Here is a 27,305-nt window from a genome sequence, read left to right on the forward strand (position 1 = left end):
ATGAAGCACATTTGATAATAGAAATAAATTGGAAAATTGTTTATAATTGTATGTTCAATCCAAATAATGAAAGAAAATGTGGGGGTTTCCTATAACTTTAAACTGATTTGAATATAGATGATGTGGTGTTTGCAATTATTTGATGTGGTGCTAGAGTTAGTTACTGGGGTAAAATCTCTGCTGTGTTTTTGTTACTGGCAACTGGATTAAAGGGACAGTCTACACCAGAATTTTTATTGTTTTAAAAGATAGATAATCCCTTTATTACCCATTTCCCAGTTTTGCATAACCAACACAGTTATAATAATATACTTTTAACCTCTGTGATTATCTTGTATCTAACCCTCTACAAACTGCCCCTTTTTCAGTTCTTTTGACAGACTTGCAGTCTAGCCAATCAGTGCCTGCTCCCAGATAACTTCTCGTGCACGAGCACAGTGTTATCTATATGAAATACGTGAACTAACACCCTCTAGTGGTGAAAAACTGTTAAAATGCAATCTCAAAGAGGTGGGCTTCAAGGTCTAAGAAATTAGCATATGAACCTCCTAGGTTAAGCTTTCAACTAAGAATACCAAGAGAACAAAGCATAATTGGTGATAAAAGTAAATTGGAAAATTGTTTAAAATTACATGCTCTATCTGAATCATGAAAGTTTATTTCTTTCATGTAATTAGCAAGAGTCCATGAGCTAGTGACGTATGGGATATACATTCCTACCAGGAGGGGCAAAGTTTCCCAAACCTTAAAATGCCTATAAATACACCCCTCACCACACCCACAATTCAGTTTTTACAAACTTTGCCTCCGATGGAGGTGGTGAAGTAAGTTTGTGCTAGATTCTACGTTGATATGCGCTCCGCAGCAAGTTGGAGCCCGGTTTTCCTCTCAGCGTGCAGTGAATGTCAGAGGGATGTGAGGAGAGTATTGCCTATTTGAATGCAGTGATCTCCTTCTACGGGGTCTATTTCATAGGTTCTCTGTTATCGGTCGTAGAGATTCATCTCTTACCTCCCTTTTTAGATCGACGATATACTCATATATACCATTACCTCTGCTGATTCTCGTTTCAGTACTGGTTTGGCTTTCTACAAACATGTAGATGAGTGTCCTGGGGTAAGTAAATCTTATTTTCTGTGACACTCTAAGCTATGGTTGGGCACTTTTATATAAAGTTCTAAATATATGTATTCAAACATTTATTTGCCTTGACTCAGGATGTTCAACGTTCCTTATTTTCAGACAGTCAGTTTCATATTTGGGATAAATGCATTTGTTTCAATCATTTTTTCTTACCTTTAAAAATTTGACTTTTTCCCTGTGGGCTGTTAGGCTCGCGGGGGCAGAAAATGCTTCATTTTATTGCGTCATTCTTGGCGCGGACTTTTTTGGCGCAAAAATTTTTTTTCTGTTTCCGGCGTCATACGTGTCGCCGGAAGTTGCGTCATTTCTTGACGTTTTTTTGCGTCAAAAATGTCGGCGTTCCGGATGTGGCGTCATTTTTGGCGCCAAAAGCATTTAGGCGCCAAATAATGTGGGCGTCTTTTTTGGCGCTAAAAAATATGGGCGTCATTTTTGTCTCCACATTATTTAAGTCTCATTATTTATTGCTTCTGGTTGCTAGAAGCTTGTTCACTGGCATTTTTTTCCCATTCCTGAAACTATCATTTAAGGAATTTGATCAATTTTGCTTTATATGTTGTTTTTTTCTTTTACATATTGCAAGATGTTCCACGTTGCAACTGAGTCAGAAGATACTACAGGAAAATCACTGCACAGTGCTGGAGCTACCAAGCTAAGTGTATCTGCTATAAACTTTTGGTATCTGTTTCTCCAGCTGTTATTTGTATTGCATGTCATGTCAAACTTATTAATGCAGATAAAATTTCCTTTAGTACTGTTACATTACCTGTTGCTGTTCCGTCAACATCTAATTTTCAGAGTGTTCCTGATAACATAAGAGATTTTATTTTTTAAATCCATTAAGAAGGCTATGTCTGTTATTTCTCCTTCTAGTATACATAAAAGTCTTTTAAAACTTCTCTTTTTTTCAGATGAATTTTTAAATGAACATCATCATTCTGATACTGATAATGGTTCTTCTGGTTCAGAGGTTTCTGTCTCAGAGGTTGATGCTGATAAATCTTTGTATTTGTTCAAGATGGAATTTATTCGTTCTTTACTTAAAGAAGTGTTATTTGCATTAGAAATAGAGGATTCTGGTCCTCTTGATACTAAATGTAAACGTTTAAATAAGGTTTTTAAACCTCCTGTAGTTATTCCAGAAGTGTTTTATCTCCCTGATGCTATTTCTGAAGTAATTTCCAGGGAATGGAATAATTTGGGTAATTTATTTACTCCTTCTAGACGTTTAAGCACATTATATCCTGTGCCATCTGACAGATTAGAGTTTTTTGGGACAAAAATCCCTAAGGTTATGGGGCTGTCTCTACTCCTGCTAATGTACTACTATTCCTATGGCAGATAGTACTTCATTTAAGGATCCTTTAGATAGGAAAATTGAATCCTTTCTAAGAAAAGCTTACTTATGTTCAGGTAATCTTCTTAGACCTGCTATATTTTTAGCGGATGTTGCTGCAGCTTCAACTTTTTGGTTAGAAGCTTTAGCGCAACAAGTAACAGATCATAATTTTATAGCATTATTATTATTCTATAACATGCTAATAATTTTATTGGTGATACCATCTTTTGATATCATTAGAGTTGATGTCAGGTATATGTCTCTAGCTATTTTAGCTAGAAAAGCTTTATGGATTATCTTGGAATGCTGACATGTCTTCTAAGTCAACTTTGCTTTCCCTTTCTTTCCAGGGTAAATAATCATTTTCGTTCCTTTCCTCACAACAAGGAACAAAAGCCTGATCCTTCATCCTCAGGAGCGGTATCAGTTTGGAAACTATTTCCAGTTTGGAATATATCCAAGCCTTATAGAAACCTATAGCCAGCTCCTAAGTACCTATGAAGGTGCGGCCCTTATTCCAGCTCAGCTGGTATGGGGCAGATTACGTTTTCTTCAAAGAAATTTGGATCAATTCCGTTCTTAATCTCTGGTTTCAGAAACATTGTTTCAGAAAGGTACAGAATTGGCTTCAAGTTAAGGCCTCCTGCTAAGAGATTCTTTTCTTTCCCGTGTCCCAGTTAACACAGCAAAGGCTCAGCATTTCTGAAATGTGTTTCAGATCTAGAGTTGGCTGGAGTATTTATGCCAGTTCCAGTTCTGGAACAGGGGCTGGGGTTTTATTTTATCTCTTCATTGTACCAAAGAAGGTCAATTCCTTCAGACCAGTTCTGGATCTATCATTATTGAATCGTTATGTTAGGATACCAACATTCAAGATGGTTACTGTAGGACTATCCTGCCTTTTGTTTAGCAAGGGCATTATATGTCTACAATAGATTTACAGGATGTGTATCTGCATATTCCGATTCATCCAGATCACTTTTAGTGTCTGAGATTCTCTTTTTAGACAAGCATTACCAGTTTTGTGGCTCTACCGTTTGGCCTAGCCTCAGTTCCAAGAATTTTTTTCAAAGGTTCTCGGTGCCCTTCTTTCTGTAATCAGAGAATAGGGTTTTGGTATTTCCTTATTTGGACGATATCTTGGTACTTGCTCAGTCTTCTCATTTTCGAAGAATCTCATACGAATCGACTTGTGTTGTTTCTTCAAGTTCATTGTTGGAGGATCAATTTACCAATCAGTTCATTGATTCCTCAGACAAGGGTAACCTTTTTAGGTTTCTAGATAAATTCAGTGTCTATGACTCTGTCCTTGTCAGACAAGAGAAGTTTAACATTGATATCAGCTTGTCAAAACCTTCAGTCACAATCATTCCCTTTGGTAGCCTTATGCATGGAAATGTTGGGTCTTAGGACTGCCGCATCAGATGCGATCTCCTTTGCTCGTTTTCACATGCGACCTCTTCAGCTCTGTATGCTGAACCAATGGTGCAGGGATTACTCAAAGATATCTCAATTAATATCTTTAAACCGATTTTACGACACTCTCTGACATGGTGGACAGATCACCATCGTTTAGTTCAGGGGGCTTCTTTGTTCTTCCGACCTGGACTATAATCTCAACAGATGCAAGTCTTACAGGTTGGGGAGCTGTGTGGGGGTATCTGACGGCACAAGGGGTTTGGGAATCTCAGGAGGTGAGATTTCCGATCAATATTTTGGAACTCCGTGCAATTTTCAGAGCTCTTCAGTCTTGGCCTCTTCTGAAGAGAGAGTTGTTCATTTGTTTTCAGATAGACAATGTCACAACTGTGGCATACATCAATCATCAAGGAGGGACTCACAGTCCTCTGGCTATGAAAGAAGTATCTCGAATTTTGGTTTGGGCGGAATCCAGCTCCTGTCTAATCTCTGCGGTTCATATCCCAGGTATGGACAATTGGAAAGCGGATTATCTCAGTCGCCAAACGTTGCATCCGGGCGAATGGTCTCTTCACCCAGAGGTATTTCTTCAGATTGTTCAAATGTGGGAACTTCCAGAAATAGATCTGATGGCTTCTCATCTAAACAAGAAACTTCCCAGGTATCTGTCCAGATCCCGGGATCCTCAGGCGGAGGCAGTGGATGCATTATCACTTCCTTGGAAGTATCATCCTGCCTATATCTTTCCGCCTCTAGTTCTTCTTCCAAGAGTAATCTCCAAGATTCTGAAGGAATGCTCGTTTGTTCTGCTGGTAGCTCCGGCATGGCCTCACAGGTTTTGGTATGCGGATCTTGTCCGGATGGCCTCTTGCCAACCGTGGACTCTTCCGTTAAGACCAGACCTTTTGTCTCAAGGTCCTTTTTTCCATCAGGATCTGAAATCCTTAAATTTAAAGGTATGGAGATTGAACGCTTGATTCTTGGTCAAAGAGGTTTCTCTGACTCTGTGATTAATACTATGTTACAGGCTCGTAAATCTGTATCCAGAGAGATATATTATAGAGTCTGGAAGACTTATATTTCTTGGTGTCTTTCTCATCATTTTTCTTGGCATTCTTTTAGAATGCCGAGAATATTACAGTTTCTTCAGGATGGTTTAGATAAGGGTTTGTCCGCAAGTTCCTTGAAAGGTCAAATCTCTGCTCTTTCTGTTCTTTTTCACAGAAAGATTGCTATTCTTCCTGATATTCATTGTTTTGTACAAGCTTTGGTTCGTATAAAGCCTGTCATTAAGTCAATTTCTCCTCCTTGGAGTTTGATTTTGGTTCTGGGGGCTCTTCAAGCTCCTCCATTTGAACCTATGCATTCATTGGATATTAAATTACTTTCTTGGAAAGTTTTGTTCCTTTTGGCCATCTCTTCTGCCAGAAGAGTTTCTGAATTATCTGCTCTTTCTTGTGAGTCTCCTTTTCTGATTTTTCATCAGGATAAGGCGGTGTTGCGAACTTCTTTTGAATTTTTACCTAAGTTGTGAATTCCAACAACATTAGTAGAGACATTGTGGTTCCTTCATTATGTCCTAATCCTAAGAATTCTAAGGAGAAATCGTTGCATTCTTTGGATGTTATTAGAGCTTTGAAATATTATGTTGAAGCTACTAAGTCTTTCCGAAAGACTTCTAGTTTATTTGTTATCTTTTCCGGTTTTAGAAAGGCCAGAAAACTTCTGCCATTTCTTTGGCATCTTGGTTGAAATCTTTATTTCATCTTGCCTATGTTGAGTCGGGTAAGACTCCGCCTCATAGGATTACAGTTCATTCTACTAGGTCAGTTTCTACTTCCTGGGCGTTTAGGAATGAAGCTTCGGTTGATCAGATTTGCAAAGCGGCAACTTGGTCCTCTTTGCATACTTTTACCAAATTCTACCATTTTGTTGTATTTTCTTCTTCTGAAGCAGTTTTTGGTAGAAAAGTACTTCAGGCAGCGGTTTCAGTTTGAATCTTCTGCTTATGTTTTTCATTAAACTTTATTTTGGGTGTGGATTATTTTCAGCAGGAATTGGCTGTCTTTATTTTATCCCTCCCTCTCTAGTGACTCTTGTGTGGAAAGATCCACATCTTGGGTAGTCATTATCCCATACGTCACTAGCTCATGGACTCTTGCTAATTACATGAAAGAAAACATAATTTATGTAAGAACTTACCTGATAAATTCATTTCTTTCATATTAGCAAGAGTCCATGAGGCCCGCCCTTTTTTGTGGTGGTTATGATTTTTTTGTATAAAGCACAATTATTCCAATTCCTTATTTTATATGCTTTCGCACTTTTTTCTTATCACCCCACTTCTTGGCTATTCGTTAAACTGAATTGTGGGTGTGGTGAGGGGTGTATTTATAGGCATTTTAAGGTTTGGGAAACTTTGCCCCTCCTGGTAGGAATGTATATCCCATACGTCACTAGCTCATGGACTCTTGCTAATATGAAAGAAATGAATTTATCAGGTAAGTTCTTACATAAATTATGTTTTTGGCCTAGACTGTCCCTTTAAATCACTATTCTGTGTGTAAAGGGGAGAGGGTGGAGTCTTACATTACTGTCCTGTGTGTGTATTACTGGCAGTCAAATCACCGCTCTATGTGTGTTGCTTGCAGCCAAAGTGGAAAGAGGCTGTTTGTGCAAATCACATATGAAGTCAGTGTTTCATACGCTGTTGTTCTCAAAACAATTGATATTTGCTTCTTGCAAAGTTGTTTCTCCACTATAGATGTATCAGAGATGCATTTATGTTTTTATCAGATTCAGTGCTCTAACAAGTAAACGGCCCAGTATACGTTAGATGTTTCCCTTCAATCATCCCACTGTGAAGTAGTCTATTATATCTTTACAAATAAATGATAATAAACAATAATGCAGGGATTTAGCATTTCCAGTACATTTACTGCACACCTATTTCATTTGACTTGTTTTATTGGCCATCCGTTCCCTGAAAACAACTCAATCGCCTGGCAGCACACATCAGTCCGTTTGTGTGATGTACTCAGATAACCCATAAGCAGAAGAATTTAGTGATTCAGTAGTAACTAATCCTGGAGACAATGATGTGACCCTAGTTGCATAGATCATTAGAAAATGTATAGCTCACAGCCAGGACTGGTCACTGCAAATGTGTAATATTTACAGGTACAGTGTGTCAGTATTGTTAAATATTAGCATCATTTTACCTAATAAGAAGAAGCCTGTCTTTCTCAGATGGATGATCGTCAAGCCACTGGGAATAACGAGCAATCGACCATTCAGCTCTCTAGAATAAAAGGTAAATGTACACAAATTAATATAGTATGTTTACGCCACAATTCTAAATGTATAAAAAAAAAGAAAAAACATCACACAAAAAATAAAATTGAGGAACTATATTTGTTGTCAGTTCATCATTATTTATTTATAAAGAGTTACACATTTCACAGCACTTTGTTCTTTAACCCCTTAAGGACCAAGGACGTACGCCACACGTCCTCAAAAAAAATACAGTTAATGACCGAGGACGTGTGGCGTACGTCCTTGGTCTGGAAAGAAGCTGGAAGCGATCCTACTCGCTTCCAGCTGCTTTCCGGTTATTGCAGTGATGCCTCGATATCGAGGCATCCTGCAATAACCCCCCTTGGCCATCCGATGCAGAGAGAGCCACTCTGTGGCCCTCTCTGCAACGGACATCGGTGGCCGGTATCGTTGGTGGGTGGGAGAAAGTCTGGGAGGCGGGTGGGCGGCCATCGGTGTGCCGGATGAAGTGGAGGGGGGCGGGATCGGGGGCGGGATAGGCGGGAGCGCGCGCGTGCACGGGGGGCGGCGGGCGGGCGCGTGCATGGGGCGGGAGCGGGAGGGAACCGCTACACTGCAGAAAAATAAATGGTAATACAAGAAAAATAAAAAAAAAAATTAAATAAATAAATAAACAATCTAAGGGATCTGAAAGGGGTGGGGGGTTGATCTGGGGGGGTGGGGAAGCTACACTACAGAAAAGGGTAATTAAATAAAACAAACAAACACTTTTTCTACTAAACTGGGTACTGGCAGACAGCTGCCAGTACCCAAGATGGCGCCCATTAAGGCAGAGGGGGAGGGTAAGAGATCTGTTTGGTGGGGGATCAGTGAGGTTGGGGGCTAAGGGGGGATCCTACACAGTAGCATATGTAAATATGCTAAGAAACCCCCCCCCCCCCAAAAAAAAAAACAAATATAGCTTTTATTTTAGTACTGGCAGAGTGTCTGCCAGTACTTAAGATGGCGGGGACAATTGTGGGGTGGGGGAGGGAAGAGAGCTGTTTGGGAGGGATCAGGGGGTCTGATGTTTCAGGTGGGAGGCTGAGCTCTACACTAAAGCTAAAATTAACCCTACAAGCTACATAATTAACCCCATCACTGCTAGCCATAATACACGTGTGATGCGCAGCGGCATTTGGCGGCCTTCTAATTACCAAAAAGCAATGCCAAAGCCATATATGTCTGCTATTTCTGAACAAAGGGGATCCCAGAGAAGCATTTACAACCATTTGTGCCATAATTGCACAAGCTGTTTGTAAATGATTTCAGTGAAAAACCTAAAATTGTGAAAAATGTAACGTTTTTTTAATTTGATCGCATTTGGCGGTGAAATGGTGGCATGAAATATACCAAAATTGGCCTAGATCAATACTTGGGGTTGTGTACTACACTACACTAAAGCAAAAATTACCTCTAAAAGTTCCCTACATGCTCCCTAATTAACCCCTTCACTACTGGACATAATACACGTGTAGTGCGCAGTGGCATTTAGCAGGCTTCTAATTGCTAAAAAGCAATGCCAAAGCCATATATGTCTGCAATTTCTGAACAAAGGGGATCCCAGAGAAGAATTTACAACCATTTAAGCCAAAATTGCACAAGCTGTTTGTAAATAAATTCAGTGAGAAACCAAAAGTTTGTGAAAAAATTAGTGAAAAAGTGAACGATTTTTTGTATTTGATCGCATTTGGCGGCGAAATGATGGCATGAAATATACCAAAATGGGCCTAGATCAATACTTTGGGATGTCTACTAAAAAAAAATATATACATGTCAATGGATATTCAGAGATTCCTGAAAGATATTAGTGTTCTAATGTAACTAGCGCTAATTTTGAAAAATAATGGTTTGGAAATAGCAAAGTGCTACTTGTATTTATGGCCCTATAACTTACAAAAAAAGCAAAGAACATGTAAACATTGGGTATTTCTGAACTCAGGACAAAATTTAGAAACTATTTAGCATGGTTGTTTTTTGGTGGTTGTACATGTGTAACAGATTTTGGGGGTCAAAGTTAGAAAAAGTGTGTTTTTTTCCATTTTTTCCTCATATTTTATAATTTTTTTATAGTAAATTATAAGATATGATGAAAATAATGGTATCTGTAGAAAGTCCATTTAATGGCGAGAAAAACGGTATATAATATGTGTGGGTACAGTAAATGAATAAGAGGAAAATTACAGCTAAACACAAACACCTCAAAAATGTAAAAATAGCCTTGGTCCCAAACGGACAGAAAATGGAAAAGTGCTGTGGTCATTAAGGGGTTAACCCTTTCGTGTCTGGCTTAACGTGTCTACATCGGAACAACTGTTTCGATATAAACAAATTGAAATCTCACAATCGTGCACGTTATCACAAGATTTCAATGATGGGATCGCGTCAGGGGGCGTCCCTATGATGCCAGGCACGCCCTCCAGACTGAGATCCCATCAGGGAAGCGCCAGTGGCTTCAGGAAAGCAAAGCGGTTAGGACGTTGTATTCCGTCCTTCGGCGCTAAAGCCCAGCAAAATTCGGACGGAATACAACGTCTTAACGGCGTTAAAAGGTTAATGAAGAAGGAATGAACAGAATCAGACATCTAACATTTATTGCAGTTAACCTTTTCAAGATAAAGAAGACCACTAAAAACATTAAATACACTGAAGAAAATGATTATTAAATAACACTATGAGATGTAATAAAATACTGTTAGAGTAGTTAACCCTTTTGCTGCTGGGCCATTTTCACAACCCTGTGCTGGAGCGGTTTGTTTAGCCATTACAATTACTTCTAAATATTAAGAACACGAATTATACCTCAATTTTTTACAGAAGACTGAGCAATTTTAGATAATAACTTTAGTTTGGCAAAATATAATAATATAGGAAAACCCCACTGTATAACATTTGTCATTTTCTATGGTGATATTGTAAACTGCAGCATGAAAGTAATTATTTTCAAAATACATCAAACCCAAATGTAATCGTCCCCTATTTAGCATCAGTTCACCTTCTCAAACATTATAATTTAGGATTTGATATCTATAATTTTAAATAACAATTGGTAATTGAAGCTCAGAAGATTTATTATTTTTGTCACTAAGCGCCATATTGCATATAATACAGAAAATTATTAGGTATAACATATCTAACTATACAAATATTAGATAGATTTTTTACACCATTTTCTGATTTCCTACAGGGGTGAGAATTTATGCACGATCCTACCTCTGTCTAAACACACTCAGCATGGCAAAAATAGATATAAAAAAGCTGCATAAAAGTGATTGTGTATAGCATTTCCCAAAACATCATTTATTTTTACATTTCCCCAGTTCTTTCATTTACTTATTTAACTGTTTTAAAGGGACACTGAACTCAAATTTTTTCTTTTGTAATTCAGAAAGAGCATGCAATTTTAAGCAACTTTCTAATTTACTCCTATTATGAATTTTTCTTTGTTCTCTTGCTATCATTATTTGAAAAAGAAGGCATCTAAGCTTTTTCTTTTGGTTTCAGTACTCTGGACAGCACTTTTTTATTGGTGGATGAATTTATCCACCAATCAGCAAGGACAACCCAGGTTGTTCACCAAAAATGGGCCTGCATCTAAACTTACATTCTTGCATTTCAAATAAAGATACCAAGAGAATGAAGAAAATTTGATAATAGGAGTAAATTAGAAAGTTGCTTAAAATTTCATGCTCAATCTGAATCACGAAAGAAAATTTTTGGGTACAGTGTCCCTTTAATTATTTCAGTCAAACATGGATCTATAACCCCTAATATCAACAGCACAACAAAAACATAATTTATGTAAGAACTTACCTGATAAATTCATTTCTTTCATATTAGCAAGAGTCCATGAGCTAGTGACGTATGGGATATACATTCCTACCAGGAGGGGCAAAGTTTCCCAAACCTCAAAATGCCTATAAATACACCCCTCACCACACCCACAATTCAGTTTAACGAATAGCCAAGAAGTGGGGTGATAAGAAAAAAGTGCGAAAGCATAAAAAATAAGGAATTGGAATAATTGTGCTTTATACAAAAAAATCATAACCACCCCAAAAAAAGGGCGGGCCTCATGGACTCTTGCTAATATGAAAGAAATGAATTTATCAGGTAAGTTCTTACATAAATTATGTTTTCTTTCATGTAATTAGCAAGAGTCCATGAGCTAGTGACGTATGGGATAATGATTACCCAAGATGTGGATCTTTCCACACAAGAGTCACTAGAGAGGGAGGGATAAAACAAAGACAGCCAATTCCTGCTGAAAATAATCCACACCCAAAATAAAGTTTAACGAAAAACATAAGCAGAAGATTCAAACTGAAACCGCTGCCTGAAGTACTTTTCTACCAAAAACTGCTTCAGAAGAAGAAAATACATCAAAATGGTAGAATTTAGTAAAAGTATGCAAAGAGGACCAAGTTGCTGCTTTGCAAATCTGATCAACCAAAGCTTCATTCCTAAACGCCCAGGAAGTAGAAACTGACCTAGTAGAATGAGCTGTAATTCTCTGAGGCGGAGTTTTACCCGACTCAACATAGGCAAGATGAATTAAAGATTTCAACCAAGATGCCAAAGAAATGGCAGAAGCTTTCTGGCCTTTTCTAGAACCGGAAAAGATAACAAATAGACTAGAAGTCTTTCTGAAAGATTTAGTAGCTTCAACATAATATTTCAAAGCTCTAACAACATCCAAAGAATGCAACGATTTCTCCTTAGAATTCTTAGGATTAGGACATAATGAAGGAACCACAATTTCTCTACTAATGTTGTTGGAATTCACAACTTTAGGTAAAAATTCAAAAGAAGTTCGCAACACCGCCTTATCCTGATGAAAAAACAGAATTTATGTTTACCTGATAAATTACTTTCTCCAACGGTGTGTCCGGTCCACGGCGTCATCCTTACTTGTGGGATATTCTCTTCCCCAACAGGAAATGGCAAAGAGCCCAGCAAAGCTGGTCACATGATCCCTCCTAGGCTCCGCCTTCCCCAGTCATTCGACCGACGTAAAGGAGGAATATTTGCATAGGAGAAACCATATGATACCGTGGTGACTGTAGTTAAAGAAAATAAATTATCAGACCTGATTAAAAAACCAGGGCGGGCCGTGGACCGGACACACCGTTGGAGAAAGTAATTTATCAGGTAAACATAAATTCTGTTTTCTCCAACATAGGTGTGTCCGGTCCACGGCGTCATCCTTACTTGTGGGAACCAATACCAAAGCTTTAGGACATGGATGAAGGGAGGGAGCAAATCAGGTCACCTAGATGGAAGGCACCACGGCTTGCAAAACCTTTCTCCCAAAAATAGCCTCAGAAGAAGCAAAAGTATCAAACTTGTAAAATTTAGTAAAAGTGTGCAGTGAAGACCAAGTCGCTGCCTTACATATCTGATCAACAGAAGCCTCGTTCTTGAAGGCCCATGTGGAAGCCACAGCCCTAGTGGAATGAGCTGTGATTCTGTCAGGAGGCTGCCGTCCGGCAGTCTCGTAAGCCAATCTGATGATGCTTTTAATCCAAAAAGAGAGAGAGGTAGAAGTTGCTTTTTGACCTCTCCTTTTACCAGAATAAACAACAAACAAGGAAGATGTTTGTCTAAAATCCTTTGTAGCATCTAAATAGAATTTTAGAGCACGAACAACATCCAAATTGTGCAACAAACGTTCCTTCTTTGAAACTGGATTCGGACACAAAGAAGGCACGACTATCTCCTGGTTAATGTTTTTGTTAGAAACAACTTTCGGAAGAAAACCAGGTTTAGTACGTAAAACCACCTTATCTGCATGGAACACCAGATAAGGAGGAGAACACTGCAGAGCAGATAATTCTGAAACTCTTCTAGCAGAAGAAATTGCAACCAAAAACAAAACTTTCCAAGATAATAACTTAATATCAACGGAATGTAAGGGTTCAAACGGAACCCCCTGAAGAACTGAAAGAACTAAATTGAGACTCCAAGGAGGAGTCAAAGGTTTGTAAACAGGCTTGATTCTAACCAGAGCCTGAACAAAGGCTTGAACATCTGGCACAGCTGCCAGCTTTTTGTGAAGTAACACAGACAAGGCAGAAATCTGTCCCTTCAAGGAACTTGCAGATAATCCTTTCTCCAAACCTTCTTGAAGAAAGGATAGAATCTTAGGAATTTTTACCTTGTCCCAAGGGAATCCTTTAGATTCACACCAATAGATATATTTTTTCCATATTTTGTGGTAAATTTTTCTAGTTACAGGTTTTCTGGCCTGAACAAGAGTATCAATGACAGAATCTGAGAATCCTCGCTTTGATAAGATCAAGCGTTCAATCTCCAAGCAGTCAGTTGGAGTGAGACCAGATTCGGATGTTCGAACGGACCTTGAACAAGAAGGTCTCGTCTCAAAGGTAGCTTCCATGGTGGAGCCGATGACATATTCACCAGGTCTGCATACCAAGTCCTGCGTGGCCACGCAGGAGCTATCAAGATCACCGATGCCCTCTCCTGATTGATCCTGGCTACCAGCCTGGGGATGAGAGGAAACGGCGGGAATACATAAGCTAGTTTGAAGGTCCAAGGTGCTACTAGTGCATCTACTAGAGTCGCCTTGGGATCCCTGGATCTGGACCCGTAGCAAGGAACCTTGAAGTTCTGACGAGAGGCCATCAGATCCATGTCTGGAATGCCCCACAGTTGAGTAATTTGGGCAAAGATTTCCGGATGGAGTTCCCACTCCCCCGGATGAAATGTCTGACGACTCAGAAAATCCGCTTCCCAATTTTCCACTCCTGGGATGTGGATTGCAGACAAGTGGCAGGAGTGAGTCTCCGCCCATTGAATGATTTTGGTCACTTCTTCCATCGCCAGGGAACTCCTTGTTCCCCCCTGATGGTTGATGTACGCAACAGTTGTCATGTTGTCTGATTGAAACCGTATGAACTTGGCCTTTGCTAGCTGAGGCCAAGCCTTGAGAGCATTGAGTATCGCTCTCAGTTCCAGAATATTTATCGGTAGAAGAGATTCTTCCCGAGACCAAAGACCCTGAGCTTTCAGGGGTCCCCAGACCGCGCCCCAGCCCACCAGACTGGCGTCGGTCGTGACAATGACCCACTCCGGTCTGCGGAAGCTCATCCCCTGTGACAGGTTGTCCAGGGACAGCCACCAACGGAGTGAATCTCTGGTCCTCTGATTTACTTGTATCGTCGGAGACAAGTCTGTATAGTCCCCATTCCACTGACTGAGCATGCACAGTTGTAATGGTCTTAGATGAATGCGCGCAAAAGGAACTATGTCCATTGCCGCTACCATCAAACCTATTACTTCCATGCACTGCGCTATGGAAGGAAGAGGAACAGAATGAAGTATTTGACAAGAGTTTAGAAGTTTTGTTTTTCTGGCCTCTGTCAGAAAAATCCTCATTTCTAAGGAGTCTATTATTATTCCCAAGAAGGGAACCCTTGTTGACGGAGATAGAGAACTCTTTTCTACGTTCACTTTCCATCCGTGAGATCTGAGAAAGGCCAGGACAATGTCCGTGTGAGCCTTTGCTTGAGGAAGGGACGACGCTTGAATCAGAATGTCGTCCAAGTAAGGTACTACTGCAATGCCCCTTGGTCTTAGCACCGAACGGAAGTGCCACAAACTGGTAATGCTTGTCCAGGAATGCGAACCTTAGGAACCGATGATGTTCCTTGTGGATAGGAATATGTAGATACGCATCCTTTAAATCCACCGTGGTCATGAATTGACCTTCCTGGATGGAAGGAAGAATTGTTCGAATGGTTTCCATTTTGAACGATGGAACCTTGAGAAACTTGTTTAGGATCTTGAGATCTAAGATTGGTCTGAACGTTCCCTCTTTTTTGGGAACTACGAACAGATTGGAGTAGAACCCCATCCCTTGTTCTCCTAATGGAACAGGATGAATCACTCCCATTTTTAACAGGTCTTCTACACAACGCAAGAATGCCTGTTTTTTTATGTGGTCTGAAGACAATTGAGACCTGTGGAACCTCCCCCTTGGGGGAAGCCCCTTGAATTCCAGAAGATAACCTTGGGAGACTATTTCTAGCGCCCAAGGATCCAGAACATCTCTTGCCCAAGCCTGAGCGAAGAGAGAGAGTCTGCCCCCCACCAGATCCGGTCCCGGATCGGGGGCCAACATCTCATGCTGTCTTGGTAGCAGTGGCATCTTAAAGCCTTAAAAGTATTGCACACCAAATTTGGAAGCTTTAACCCTTAAAATAACGGAACCGGAGCCGTTTTTATATTTAACCCCTTTACAGTCCCTGGTATCTGCTTTGCTGAGACCCAACCAAGCCCAAAGGGGAATACGATACCAAATGACGCCTTCAGAAAGTCTTTTCTATGTATCAGAGCTCCTCACACATGCATCTGCATGTCATGCTTCTCAAAAACAAGTGCGCAATACAGGCGCGAAAATGAGACTCTGCCTATGATTAGGGAAAGCCCCTAGAGAATAAGGTGTCCAATACAGTGCCTGCCGGTTATTTTACAAAATTCCCAAGATTAAAAAACTCTAAGCCATCTCCGTGGAGATGTTGCCTGTACAACGGCAAAGAGAATGACTGGGGAAGGCGGAGCCTAGGAGGGATCATGTGACCAGCTTTGCTGGGCTCTTTGCCATTTCCTGTTGGGGAAGAGAATATCCCACAAGTAAGGATGACGCCGTGGACCGGACACACCTATGTTGGAGAAATCAGAAAAGGAGACTCACAAGAAAGAGCAGATAATTCAGAAACTCTTCTGGCAGAAGAGATGGCCAAAAGGAACAAAACTTTCCAAGAAAGTAATTTAATGTCCAATGAATGCATAGGTTCAAACGGAGGAGCTTGAAGAGCCCCCAGAACCAAATTCAAACTCCAAGGAGGAGAAATTGACTTAATGACAGGTTTTATACGAACCAAAGCTTGTACAAAACAATGAATATCAGGAAGAATAGCAATCTTTCTGTGAAAAAGAACAGAAAGAGCAGAGATTTGTCCTTTCAAGGAACTTGCGGACAAACCTTTATCTAAACCATCCTGAAGAAACTGTAAAATTCTCGGAATTCTAAAAGAATGCCAAGAAAAATGATGAGAAATACACCAAGAAATATAAGTCTTCCAGACTCTATAATATATCTCTCTAGATACAGATTTACGAGCCTGTAACATAGTATTAATCACAGCGTCAGAGAAACCTCTTTGACGAAGAATCAAGCGTTCAATCTCCATACCTTTAAATTTAAGGATTTCAGATCCTGATGGAAAAAAGGACCTTGTGACAGAAGGTCTGGTCTTAACGGAAGAGTCCACGGTTGGCAAGAGGCCATCCGGACAAGATCCGCATACCAAAACCTGTGAGGCCATGCCGGAGCTACCAGCAGAACAAACGAGCATTCCTTCAGAATCTTGGAGATTACTCTTGGAAGAAGAACTAGAGGCGGAAAGATATAGGCAGGATGATACTTCCAAGGAAGTGATAATGCATCCACTGCCTCCGCCTGAGGATCCCGGGATCTGGACAGATACCTGGGAAGTTTCTTGTTTAGATGGGACGCCATCAAATCTATTTCTGGAAGTTCCCACATTTGAACGATCTGAAGAAATACCTCTGGGTGAAGAGACCATTCGCCCGGATGCAACGTTTGGCGACTGAGATAATCCGCTTCCCAATTGTCTACACCTGGGATATGAACCGCAGAGATTAGACAGGAGCTGGATTCCGCCCAAACCAAAATTCGAGATACTTCTTTCATAGCCAGAGGACTGTGAGTTCCTCCTTGATGATTGATGTATGCCACAGTTGTGACATTGTCTGTCTGAAAACAAATGAACGATTCTCTCTTCAGAAGAGGCCAAAACTGAAGAGCTCTGAAAATTGCACGGAGTTCCAAAATATTGATCGGTAATCTCACCTCCTGAGATTCCCAAACTCCTTGTGCCGTCAGAGATCCCCACACAGCTCCCCAACCTGTGAGACTTGCATCTGTTGAAATTACAGTCCAGGTCGGAAGCACAAAAGAAGCCCCCTGAATTAAACGATGGTGATCTGTCCACCACGTTAGAGAGTGTCGAACAATCGGTTTTAAAGATATTAATTGAGATATCTTTGTGTAATCCTTGCACCATTGATTCAGCATACAAAGCTGAAGAGGTCGCATGTGAAAACGAGCAAAGGGGATCGCGTCCGATGCAGCAGTCATAAGACCTAGAATTTCCATGCATAAGGCTACCGAAGGGAATGATTGTGACTGAAGGTTTCGACAAGCTGCCATCAGTTTTAGACGCCTCTTGTCTGTTAAAGACAGAGTCATGGACACTGAATCTATTTGGAAACCCAGAAAGGTTACCCTTGTCTGAGGAATCAATGAACTTTTTGGTAAATTGATCCTCCAACCATGATCTTGAAGAAACAACACAAGTCGATTCGTATGAAATTCTGCTAAATGTAAAGACTGAGCAAGTACCAAGATATCGTCCAAATAAGGAAATACCACAATACCCTGTTCTCTGATTACAGACAGAAGGGCACCGAGAACCTTTGTAAAAATTCTTGGAGCTGTAGCAAGGCCAAACGGCAGAGCCACAAACTGGTAATGCTTGTCCAGAAAAGAGAATCTCAGGAACCGATAATGATCCGGATGAATCGGAATATGCAGATATGCATCCTGTAAATCTATTGTGGACATATAATTCCCTTGCTGAACAAAAGGCAAGATAGTCCTTACAGTTACCATCTTGAACGTTGGTATCCTTACAAAACTATTCAATATTTTTAGATCCAGAACTGGTCTGAAGGAATTCTCCTTCTTTGGTACAATGAAGAGATTTGAATAAAACCCCATCCCCTGTTCCTGAACTGGAACTGGCATAATTACTCCAGTCAACTCTAGATCTGAAACACAATTCAGAAATGCTTGAGCTTTTACTGGATTTACTGGGACACGGGAAAGAAAAAATCTCTTTGCAGGAGGTCTCATCTTGAAACCAATTCTGTACCCTTCTGAAACAATGTTCTGAATCCAAAGATTGTGAACAGAATTGATCCAAATTTCTTTGAAAAAACGTAACCTGCCCCCTACCAGCTGAGCTGGAATGAGGGCCGCACCTTCATGTGGACTTAGAAGCAGGCTTTGCCTTTCTGGCTGGCTTGGATTTATTCCAGATTGGAGATGGTTTCCAAACTGAAACTGCTCCTGAGGATGAAGGATCAGGTTTTTGTTCTTTGTTAAAACGAAAGGAACGAAAACGATTATTAGTTCTGTTTTTACCCTTAGATTTTTTATCCTGTGGTAAAAAAGTTCCTTTCCCACCAGTAACAGTTGAAATAATAGAATCCAACTGAGAACCAAATAATTTGTTACCCTGGAAAGAAATGGAAAGTAGAGTTGATTTAGAAGCCATATCAGCATTCCAAGTCTTAAGCCATAAAGCTCTTCTAGCTAAAATAGCTAGAGACATAAACCTGACATCAACCCTGATAATATCAAAGATGGCATCACAGATAAAATTATTAGCATGCTGAAGAAGAATAATAATATCATGAGAATCATGATGTGTTACTTGTTGCGCTAAGGTTTCCAACCAAAAAGTTGAAGCTGCAGCAACATCAGCCAAAGATATAGCAGGTCTAAGAAGATTACCTGAACACAGATAAGCTTTTCTTAGAAAGGATTCAATTTTCCTATCTAAAGGATCCTTAAACGAAGTACCATCTGACGTAGGAATAGTAGTACGTTTAGCAAGGGTAGAAATAGCCCCATCAACTTTAGGGATTTTGTCCCAAAATTCTAATCTGTCAGACGGCACAGGATATAATTGCTTAAAACGTTTGGAAGGAGTAAATGAATTACCCAATTTATCCCATTCTTTGGAAATTACTGCAGAAATAGCATTAGGAACAGGAAAAACTTCTGGAATAACCCCAGGAGATTTAAATACCTTATCCAAACGTTTAGAATTAGTATCAAGAGGACCAGAATCCTCTATTTCTAAAGCAATTAGAACTTCTTTAAGTAAAGAACGAATAAATTCCATTTTAAATAAATATGAAGATTTATCAGCATCAACCTCTGAAACAGAATCCTCTGAACCAGAAAAGTCATCAGAATCAGAATGATGATGTTCATTTAAAAATTCATCTGTAGGGAGAGAAGTTTTAAAAGATTTTTTACGTTTATTAGAAGGAGAAATAACAGACATAGCCTTCTTTATGGATTCAGAAACAAAATCTCTTATGTCATCAGGAACATTCTGCACCTTAGATGTTGAAGGAACTGCAACAGGCAATGGTACTTTACTAAAGGAAATATTATCTGCATTAACAAGTTTGTCATGACAATCAATACAAACAACAGCTGGAGGAATAGCTTACAGCAGATACACTTAGCTTTGGTAGATCCAGCACTAGACAGCGATTTTCCTGTAGTATCTTCTGACACAGATGCAACGTGAGACATCTTGCAATATGTAAGAGAAAAAACAACAACATATAAAGCAAAATTGATCAAATTCCTTAAATGACAGTTTCAGGAATGGGAAAAAATGCCAAATAACAAGCTTCTAGCAACCAGAAGCAATGAAAAATGAGACTTAAATAATGTGGAGACAAAAGCGACGCCCATATTTTTTAGCGCCAAATAAGACGCCCACATTATTTGGCGCCTAAATGCTTTTTGGCGCCAAAAATGACGCCACATCCGGAACGCCGACATTTTTGGCGCAAAATAACGTAAAAAAATGACGCAACTTCCGGCGACACGTATGACGCCGGAAACGGAAAAGAATTTTTGCGCCAAAAAAGTCTGCGCCAAGAATGACGCAATAAAATGAAGCATTTTCAGCCCCCGCGAGCCTAACAGCCCACAGGGAAAAAAGTCAAATTTTTGAAGGTAAGAAAAAATGATTAAATCAAATGCATTTTCCCAAATATGAAACTGACTGTCTGAAAAATAAGGAAAGTTGAACATTCTGAGTCAAGGCAAATAAATGTTTGAATACATATATTTAGAACTTTATAAACAAAGTGCCCAACCATAGCTTAGAGTGTCACAGAAAATAAGATTTACTTACCCCAGGACACTCATCTACATGTTTGTAGAAAGCCAAACCAGTACTGAAACGAGAATCAGCAGAGGTAATGGTATATATAAGAGTATATCATCGATCTGAAAAGGGAGGTAAGAGATGAATCTCTACGACCGATAACAGAGAACCTATGAAATAGACCCCTTAGAAGGAGATCACTGCATTCAAATAGGCAATACTCTCCTCACATCCCTCTGACATTCACTGCCCGCTGAGAGGAAAACCGGGCTCCAACTTGCTGCGGAGCGCATATCAACGTAGAATCTAGCACAAACTTACTTCACCACCTCCATCGGAGGCAAAGTTTGTAAAACTGAATTGTGGGTGTGGTGAGGGGTGTATTTATAGGCATTTTGAGGTTTGGGAAACTTTGCCCCTCCTGGTAGGAATGTATATCCCATACGTCACTAGCTCATGGACTCTTGCTAATTACATGAAAGAAATGAGGCTAGCGGTTACTGATAAGTTACCATTATTACCACAACGATTGATTGCAGTAAGGACATGAAACCCCATATTTGATCTGTGGGGCAATTTTAAGCAACTTTCTAATTTACTCCTATTATCAATTTTCACATTTTCTCTGTTCTTTCTTGCTATTTTTAATTAAAAAGCAGAAATGTAAAGCTTAGGAGTCGGCACATTTTTGGTTGAAAACCTGGGTTGTGCTTGCTTATTGGTGGCTTAAATGTAGCCACCTATAAGCAAGCACTGTCCAGGGTGCTGAACCTAAAATGGGCTGGCTCGTAAGCTTTACATTCCTGCTTTTTAAATAAAGATAGCAAGAGAATGGAGAAAATGTGATAATAGGACTAAATTAGAAAGTTGCTTAAAATTGCATGCTCTGTCTGAATCATGAAAGAAATAATGTGGGTTTAGTGTCCCTTTAAGCTATTATGGCTTGGCATCTTGACATTGATGGTCATTTTTTTTGGGGGGGGGTCTTAATTTGTAACCCAATTACATCATTGCTATGTGTAGGGGACAGGAAGCCAGGAACCCAGAGCATTTATGCATCCTCTTGATTCAATGAGCTTTCTATTGTGAAGCAGGTTATAGAACTGAAATATCTGTTCTCTAGCCGTCTTCTTGATACTACCACTAGGCCTCGTCCCAACTTCCTCAGTAACATCATTGCTAAGGGAGAGGAACTTTGAAACTAGCAGTGTTTAGAATGCTTCTATGTACCCTTATAATGATGTACGTGTGGCGAATCAAAACTAATTTCAAACAAAATGGCACAGTATGTGGAACCTGAGGCCTTTTAAGATTTCAGTTTACTGCTTGTTGATATCAAGACGTGGTATGATTAATATTCACAATATTTTCTTTTCTAATTACCTTAAAACATAGGAAAACAGTTTGAATACAAATTGCTACTATCTCAAATAGGTGTCTGAAATGTGAGCTACAAGATCAGTTATCAAATAAAAATTAAGTCCATATAAGATCATGTTAAGAAATGAATTCCGCTTGTAGTAGAGCACTTACTCCACTTGTAAATAAAACAACCCCCTCCGCACACACATTACCTGGTAGGGTGATTTCAGTTCTGGAGGTGCCCGTGTAAATAAGAATTGTAGAATAACGCTGTACGGGATAATATCCCCTAGAGATGTGCTGCTAGCAATATGTTCACTGGTCTGGAAGAGCAAAGGCCTATAAATAAGAAAATATAAAGAAAATACACATCTCATAAACTAGACAAATAAAGCAAAATAAATAAATCCTAATCTCAGCGACACATTCAGATGTATTATTTGACCACCACGTGACCTTTTATACTGAACTGTGATGGAAAATATGTCAAAGCATATTTATAAAAAGTACACATTGCAGAAGTACACACAGTGCTTTTGTACACAGGTAATATGTACATTTCCAGTGGATATTTCATGTAGGGTGATAGCTGTCACTAAAGTATGAATGTAATCGGAAGTCAGCACAACGGTCATGAAACGGAGATGAAGGGGCCACAGATTTTAAAGTAGACTAACAATACATCTGTTTTATGTCTCCTCTCTTATAATATATACACAAACTATCTTAAAATAAGTATAGACATACTCTCAAGTACAGATGTGAAAATGTGCAAAACTAATAATAAAGTAAGATTTTATTCTGTAGAAAGTGCGTATAAATGAGTCATATGGATATTTAGCACAGTTTATAGCTGACTTCTTGTGTCAATCACACTTTATAACAACTATAGCAGCAAATAAATATTTTCTTCACTCTTAATGGAAATAATTTAAAAGGATATTTTAAAGAACAAATTGTGCACCCTAGTTTGTTAGCATATGTAATTTTCTGCATTACAGATCCTAGCCTAGTTTCTAGGGTTAAACGCATAGGTAAAGTTTTGCTCAGGTGCTGCAAGCTAATCAGGTAGCTGTTGCATGTAGCAAACGTTCACTGGCTGCCTCCTGCTCAGTGGCTGTTGTGCTTGCAATCCAAGAGTGTTTCACCTATGTGTTTAATTTAACCCCTTTGTAGGGGTTAAAAAAAATAGTTAGCTAAGATCAGTAAAGTAAAAATGATATGCTCATGAGGCCTGGGACTCTAGTTTATGTGGCCCCAGGTAAAAAGTGGAACTAAAAATGTGTGGTTAAAGGGACATTAAACCCAAATTTTTTCTTTCATGATTCAGATAGAGAATACAGTTTTAAACAACTTTCTAATTTACTTCTATTATCTAATTTGCTAAATTCTCTTGATATTCTTTCCTGAAAAACATATCTAGATAGGCTCAGTAGCTGCTGATTGGTGGCTGCACATAGATGCCTCGTGTGATTGGCTGACCCATGTGCATTGCTATTTCTTCAACAAAGGATATCTAAAGAAAGAAGCAAATTAGATAATAGAGGTAAATTGGAATGTTGTTTGAAAATTGTATTCTCTGTCTGGATCATGAAAGAAACATTTTGGGTTTAATGTCCCTTTAAAGGAATTCTGTGGGTAGTGCAACCAAAGTGCCCAAAAGTTACAAGATCCCTCTGAAGTGGGGAAAAGAACAGTAGGGAGGGGGCCCTGCAACCTTACTTAAATCTTAATATTTGTAAGAAGTTTGTTATCATTTATGTGTTTAAAGGGACATGAAACCCCCCAAAAAATTATTTCATGATTCAGATGGAGAATACAATTTTAAACAAAATTCCAATTTACTTCTATAATTTAATTTTCTTACGGCTAGATTTAGAGTTCTGCGGCCAAAGGGGTGCGTTAGCTACGCATGCTTTTTTTCTCCCGCACCTTTTAAATACCGCTGGTATTTAGAGTTCACAGAATGGCTGCGTTAGGCTCCAAAAAAGGGAGCGTATAGCATATTTACCGCCACTTCAACTCTCGATACCAGCGGTGCTTACGGACGCGGCCAGCTTCAAAAACGTGCTCGTGCACGATTCCCCCATAGAAAACAATGGGGCCATTTGAGCTGAAAAAAAAACAAACACCTGCAAAAAAGCAGCGTTCAGCTCCTAACGCAGCCCCATTGTTTCCTATGGGAAAACACTTCCTATGTCTGCACCTAACACCCTAACATGAACCCCGAGTCTAAACACCCCTAATCTTACACTTATTAACCCCTAATCTGCCGCCCCCGCTATCGCTGACCCCTGCATATTATTATTAACCTCTAATCTGCCGCTCCGTACACCGCCGCAACCTACATTATACCTATGTACACCTAATCTGCTGCCCCTAACACCGCCGACCCCTATATTATATTTATTAACCCCTAATCTGCCGCCCCCAACGTCGCCTCCACCTACCTACACTTATTAACCCCTAATATGCAGACCGGAGCTCGCCGCTACTCTAATAAATGTATTAACCCCTAAAGCTAAGTCTAACCCTAACACTAACACCCCCCTAAGTTAAATATAATTTTATTCTAACAAAATAAATTAACTCTTATTAAATAAATTAATCCTATTTAAAGCTAAATACTTACCTGTCAAATAAACCCTAACATAGCTACAATATAAATTATAATTATATTGTAGCTATTTTAGGATTAATATTTATTTTACAGGCAACTTTGTAATTATTTTAACCAGGTACAATAGCTATTAAATAGTTAATAACTATTTAATAGCTACCTAGTTAAAATAATTACAAAATTACCTGGAAAATAAATCCTAACCTAAGTTACAATTAAACCTAACACTACACTATCAATAAATTAATTAAATACAATACCTACAAATAAATACAATGAAATAAACTAACTAAAGTACAAAAAATAAAAAAGAACTAAGTTACAAAAAATAAAAAAATATTTACAAACATTAGAAAAATATTACAACAATTTTAAACTAATTACACCTACTCTAAGCCCCCTAATAAAATAACAAAGACCCCCAAAATAAAAAATGCCCTACCCTATTCTAAAATTAAAATAGAAAAGCTCTTTTACCTTACCAGCCCTGAAAAGGGCCCTTTGCGGGGCATGCCCCAAATAATTCAGCTCTTTTGCCTGTAAAAAAAACCCATACAATACCCCCCCCCCAACATTACAACCCACCACCCACATACCCCTAATCTAACCCAAACCCCCCTTAAATAAACCTAACACTAAGCCCCTGAAGATCTCCCTACCTTGTCTTCACCACACTGGGTCCTGATCTGTCCAGAAGAGCCTCCGAAATTTTCATCCAAGCCCAAGCGGGGGCTGAAGAGTGACGTCCATCCTCCGGCTGAAGTTTTGATCCAACCGGCAAATGAAGAAGTCCATCTTCGGGAAGAAATCTTCATCCTATCCGGGCAGAAGAGGACATCCGGACCGGCAAACATCTTCATCCAAGCCGCATCTTCTATGTTGTTCCATCCGATGACGAGCGGCTGATCTTGAAGTCCACCGGCGCAGATCCATCCTCTTCGTTCAACGTCCAACTGAAGAATGAAGGTTCCTTTAAGGGACGTCATCCAAGATGGCGTCCCTCGAATTCCGATTGGCTGATAGGATTCTATCAGCCAATCGGAATTAAGGTAGGAAAATTCTGATTGGCTGATGGAATCAGCCAATCAGAATCAAGTTCAATCCGATTGGCTGATCCGATCAGCCAATCAGATTGAGCTTGCATTCTATTGGCTGATCGGAACAGCCAATAGAATGCGAGCTCAATCTGATTGGCGATGTGGGGGGGCCTCGGTTTAGGGGTACATAGGTAGTTTATGGGTGTTAGTGTACTTTAGAGCACAGTAGTTAAGAGCTTTATAAACCGGCGTTAGCCCAGAAAGCTCTTAACTACTGACTTTTTTCTGCGGCTGGAGTTTTGTCATTAGATTTCTAACGCTCACTTCAGCCAAGACTCTAAATACCAGCGTTAGAAAGATCCCATTGAAAAGATAGGATACGCAAATGGCGTAGGAGGATCTGCGTTATGGAAAAGTCGCGGCTGGAAAGTGAGCGTTAGACCCTTTCCTGACTGACTCCAAATACCAGCGGGCGGCCAAAACCAGCGTTAGGACCCTCTAACGCTGGTTTTGACGGCTACCGCCCAACTCTAAATCTAGCCGTTAATTCTTTAGGTATCTTTTGTTGAAGAAATAGCAATGCACATGGGTGAGCCAATCACACAAGGCATCTATCTGCAGCCACCAATCAGCAGCTACTGAGCCTATTAAGATATGCTTTTCAACAAAGGATATAATGAGAATGAAGCAAATTAGATAATAGAAGTAAATTGGAAAGTTGTTTAAAAATTGTATGTTCTTTCTAAATAATGAAAGAAAAAAAATGGGTTTCATGTCCCTTTAATAGCCACAAATTTGTACATGGCCCATACCAATTCTAAAATACTGATCTGCCGCCCTTGTGTTAAAAAAGTAGTCTATCACTGATTGTTTAGAGCATCTACGATATCTACATCAGGACAACACAATAACGAAAGGCCGAGCCACTGAGTACCCCTTGCAAACACTGCGGGTACCGCCAGGTGTATATGTAGGATTTATTCAATTATACATTAAAGTAAAATAAATTATTTAATTTGTCATTTAATATTTGTATTTAGTTATATTACTAAATGTTACATTTAATATCATTATTGCCCTTTTAATACACTATTATTGTATTTTTATTTAATACATGTAATGTGATTTCATCTGTGTGCTGACTACTAAGTCAGCTTCCAAAACGTCTGAAGAGTTTAATGTCCTCTGAACAAATGCTTAACAGCTCAAATGTATATGGGCAGCTTGACTTCTGACTGTCTTGCCTTGACTGAGTTGAGCCAATCTCATCTTTTTCACACACGTAGGGTGGTAGCTTTCAGAATAGAACTGGCTAAACTGCTGCTATTAAAGATTATGCTTGAGGCAAAATAGCAGAACCAATATGTTGTAAAATAAAGTTTATTGAACTGATGTCACCTCAGCATCGGCAATAAAAAGAATGATCATTTAAGATGCTGTAGTAGGATAAGGCTCAGAGTGAAAAGTAGAGTTGCAGCCAACTCTGGCAACCAAAGGGTTAACCTAACCTTAGGATGCATTTTAAATGCTCAGTATTTTGTTTTCACAATATTGCTAAGGCTCTGTTTATTTTTTAAATTGGAACTGTAGACTACATTGTAGCTCTGTTAAAGGGACAGTAAAGTCACAAAAAATCTTTCATGATTTAAATAGGGCATGTAATTTTAAACAACTTTCCAATTTACTTTTATTACCAATTTTGCTTTGTTCTCTTGGTATTCTTAGTTGAAAGCTAAATCTAGGAGGTTCATGTGCTAATTTCTTAGACCTTGAAGACTGCCTCTAATCGGAAAGCATTTTGACAGTTTTTCACCACTAGAGGGCGTTAGTTCATGTGTTTCATATAGATAACATTGAGCTCTGGCACGTGAAGCTCCTAAGAGCAAGCACTGATTGGCTAAAAATGCATGTCTGTCAAAAGAACTGAAATAAGGGGGCAGTTTGCAGAGGCATAGATACAAGGTAATCACAGAGGTAAAAAGTATATTATTATAACTGTCTTGGTTGTGCAAAATTGGGGAATGGGTAATAAAGGGATTATC

At 39.4% G+C, this 27,305-nt stretch overlaps 1 protein-coding gene across 2 annotated transcripts in view; it reads right to left on the reverse strand.

Annotated features, from left to right (window-relative positions):
- COG5 (component of oligomeric golgi complex 5) overlaps nucleotides 1–27,305 on the reverse strand; it is a 1,291,144-nt gene that overhangs the window by 94,220 nt on the left and 1,169,619 nt on the right. For both annotated transcript variants that reach the window (XM_053716572.1, XM_053716573.1), the window contains 2 exons: nucleotides 21,819–21,945; nucleotides 7,123–7,202 (listed from right to left, as the gene is read on the reverse strand). In XM_053716572.1, coding sequence (XP_053572547.1) covers nucleotides 7,123–7,202; nucleotides 21,819–21,945 — 207 coding nt within the window. The remainder of the gene's footprint in view (nucleotides 1–7,122; nucleotides 7,203–21,818; nucleotides 21,946–27,305) is intronic.

Source organism: Bombina bombina, chromosome 6, assembly GCF_027579735.1.
Source record: "Bombina bombina isolate aBomBom1 chromosome 6, aBomBom1.pri, whole genome shotgun sequence".
NCBI classification, from domain to species: domain Eukaryota; kingdom Metazoa; phylum Chordata; class Amphibia; order Anura; family Bombinatoridae; genus Bombina; species Bombina bombina.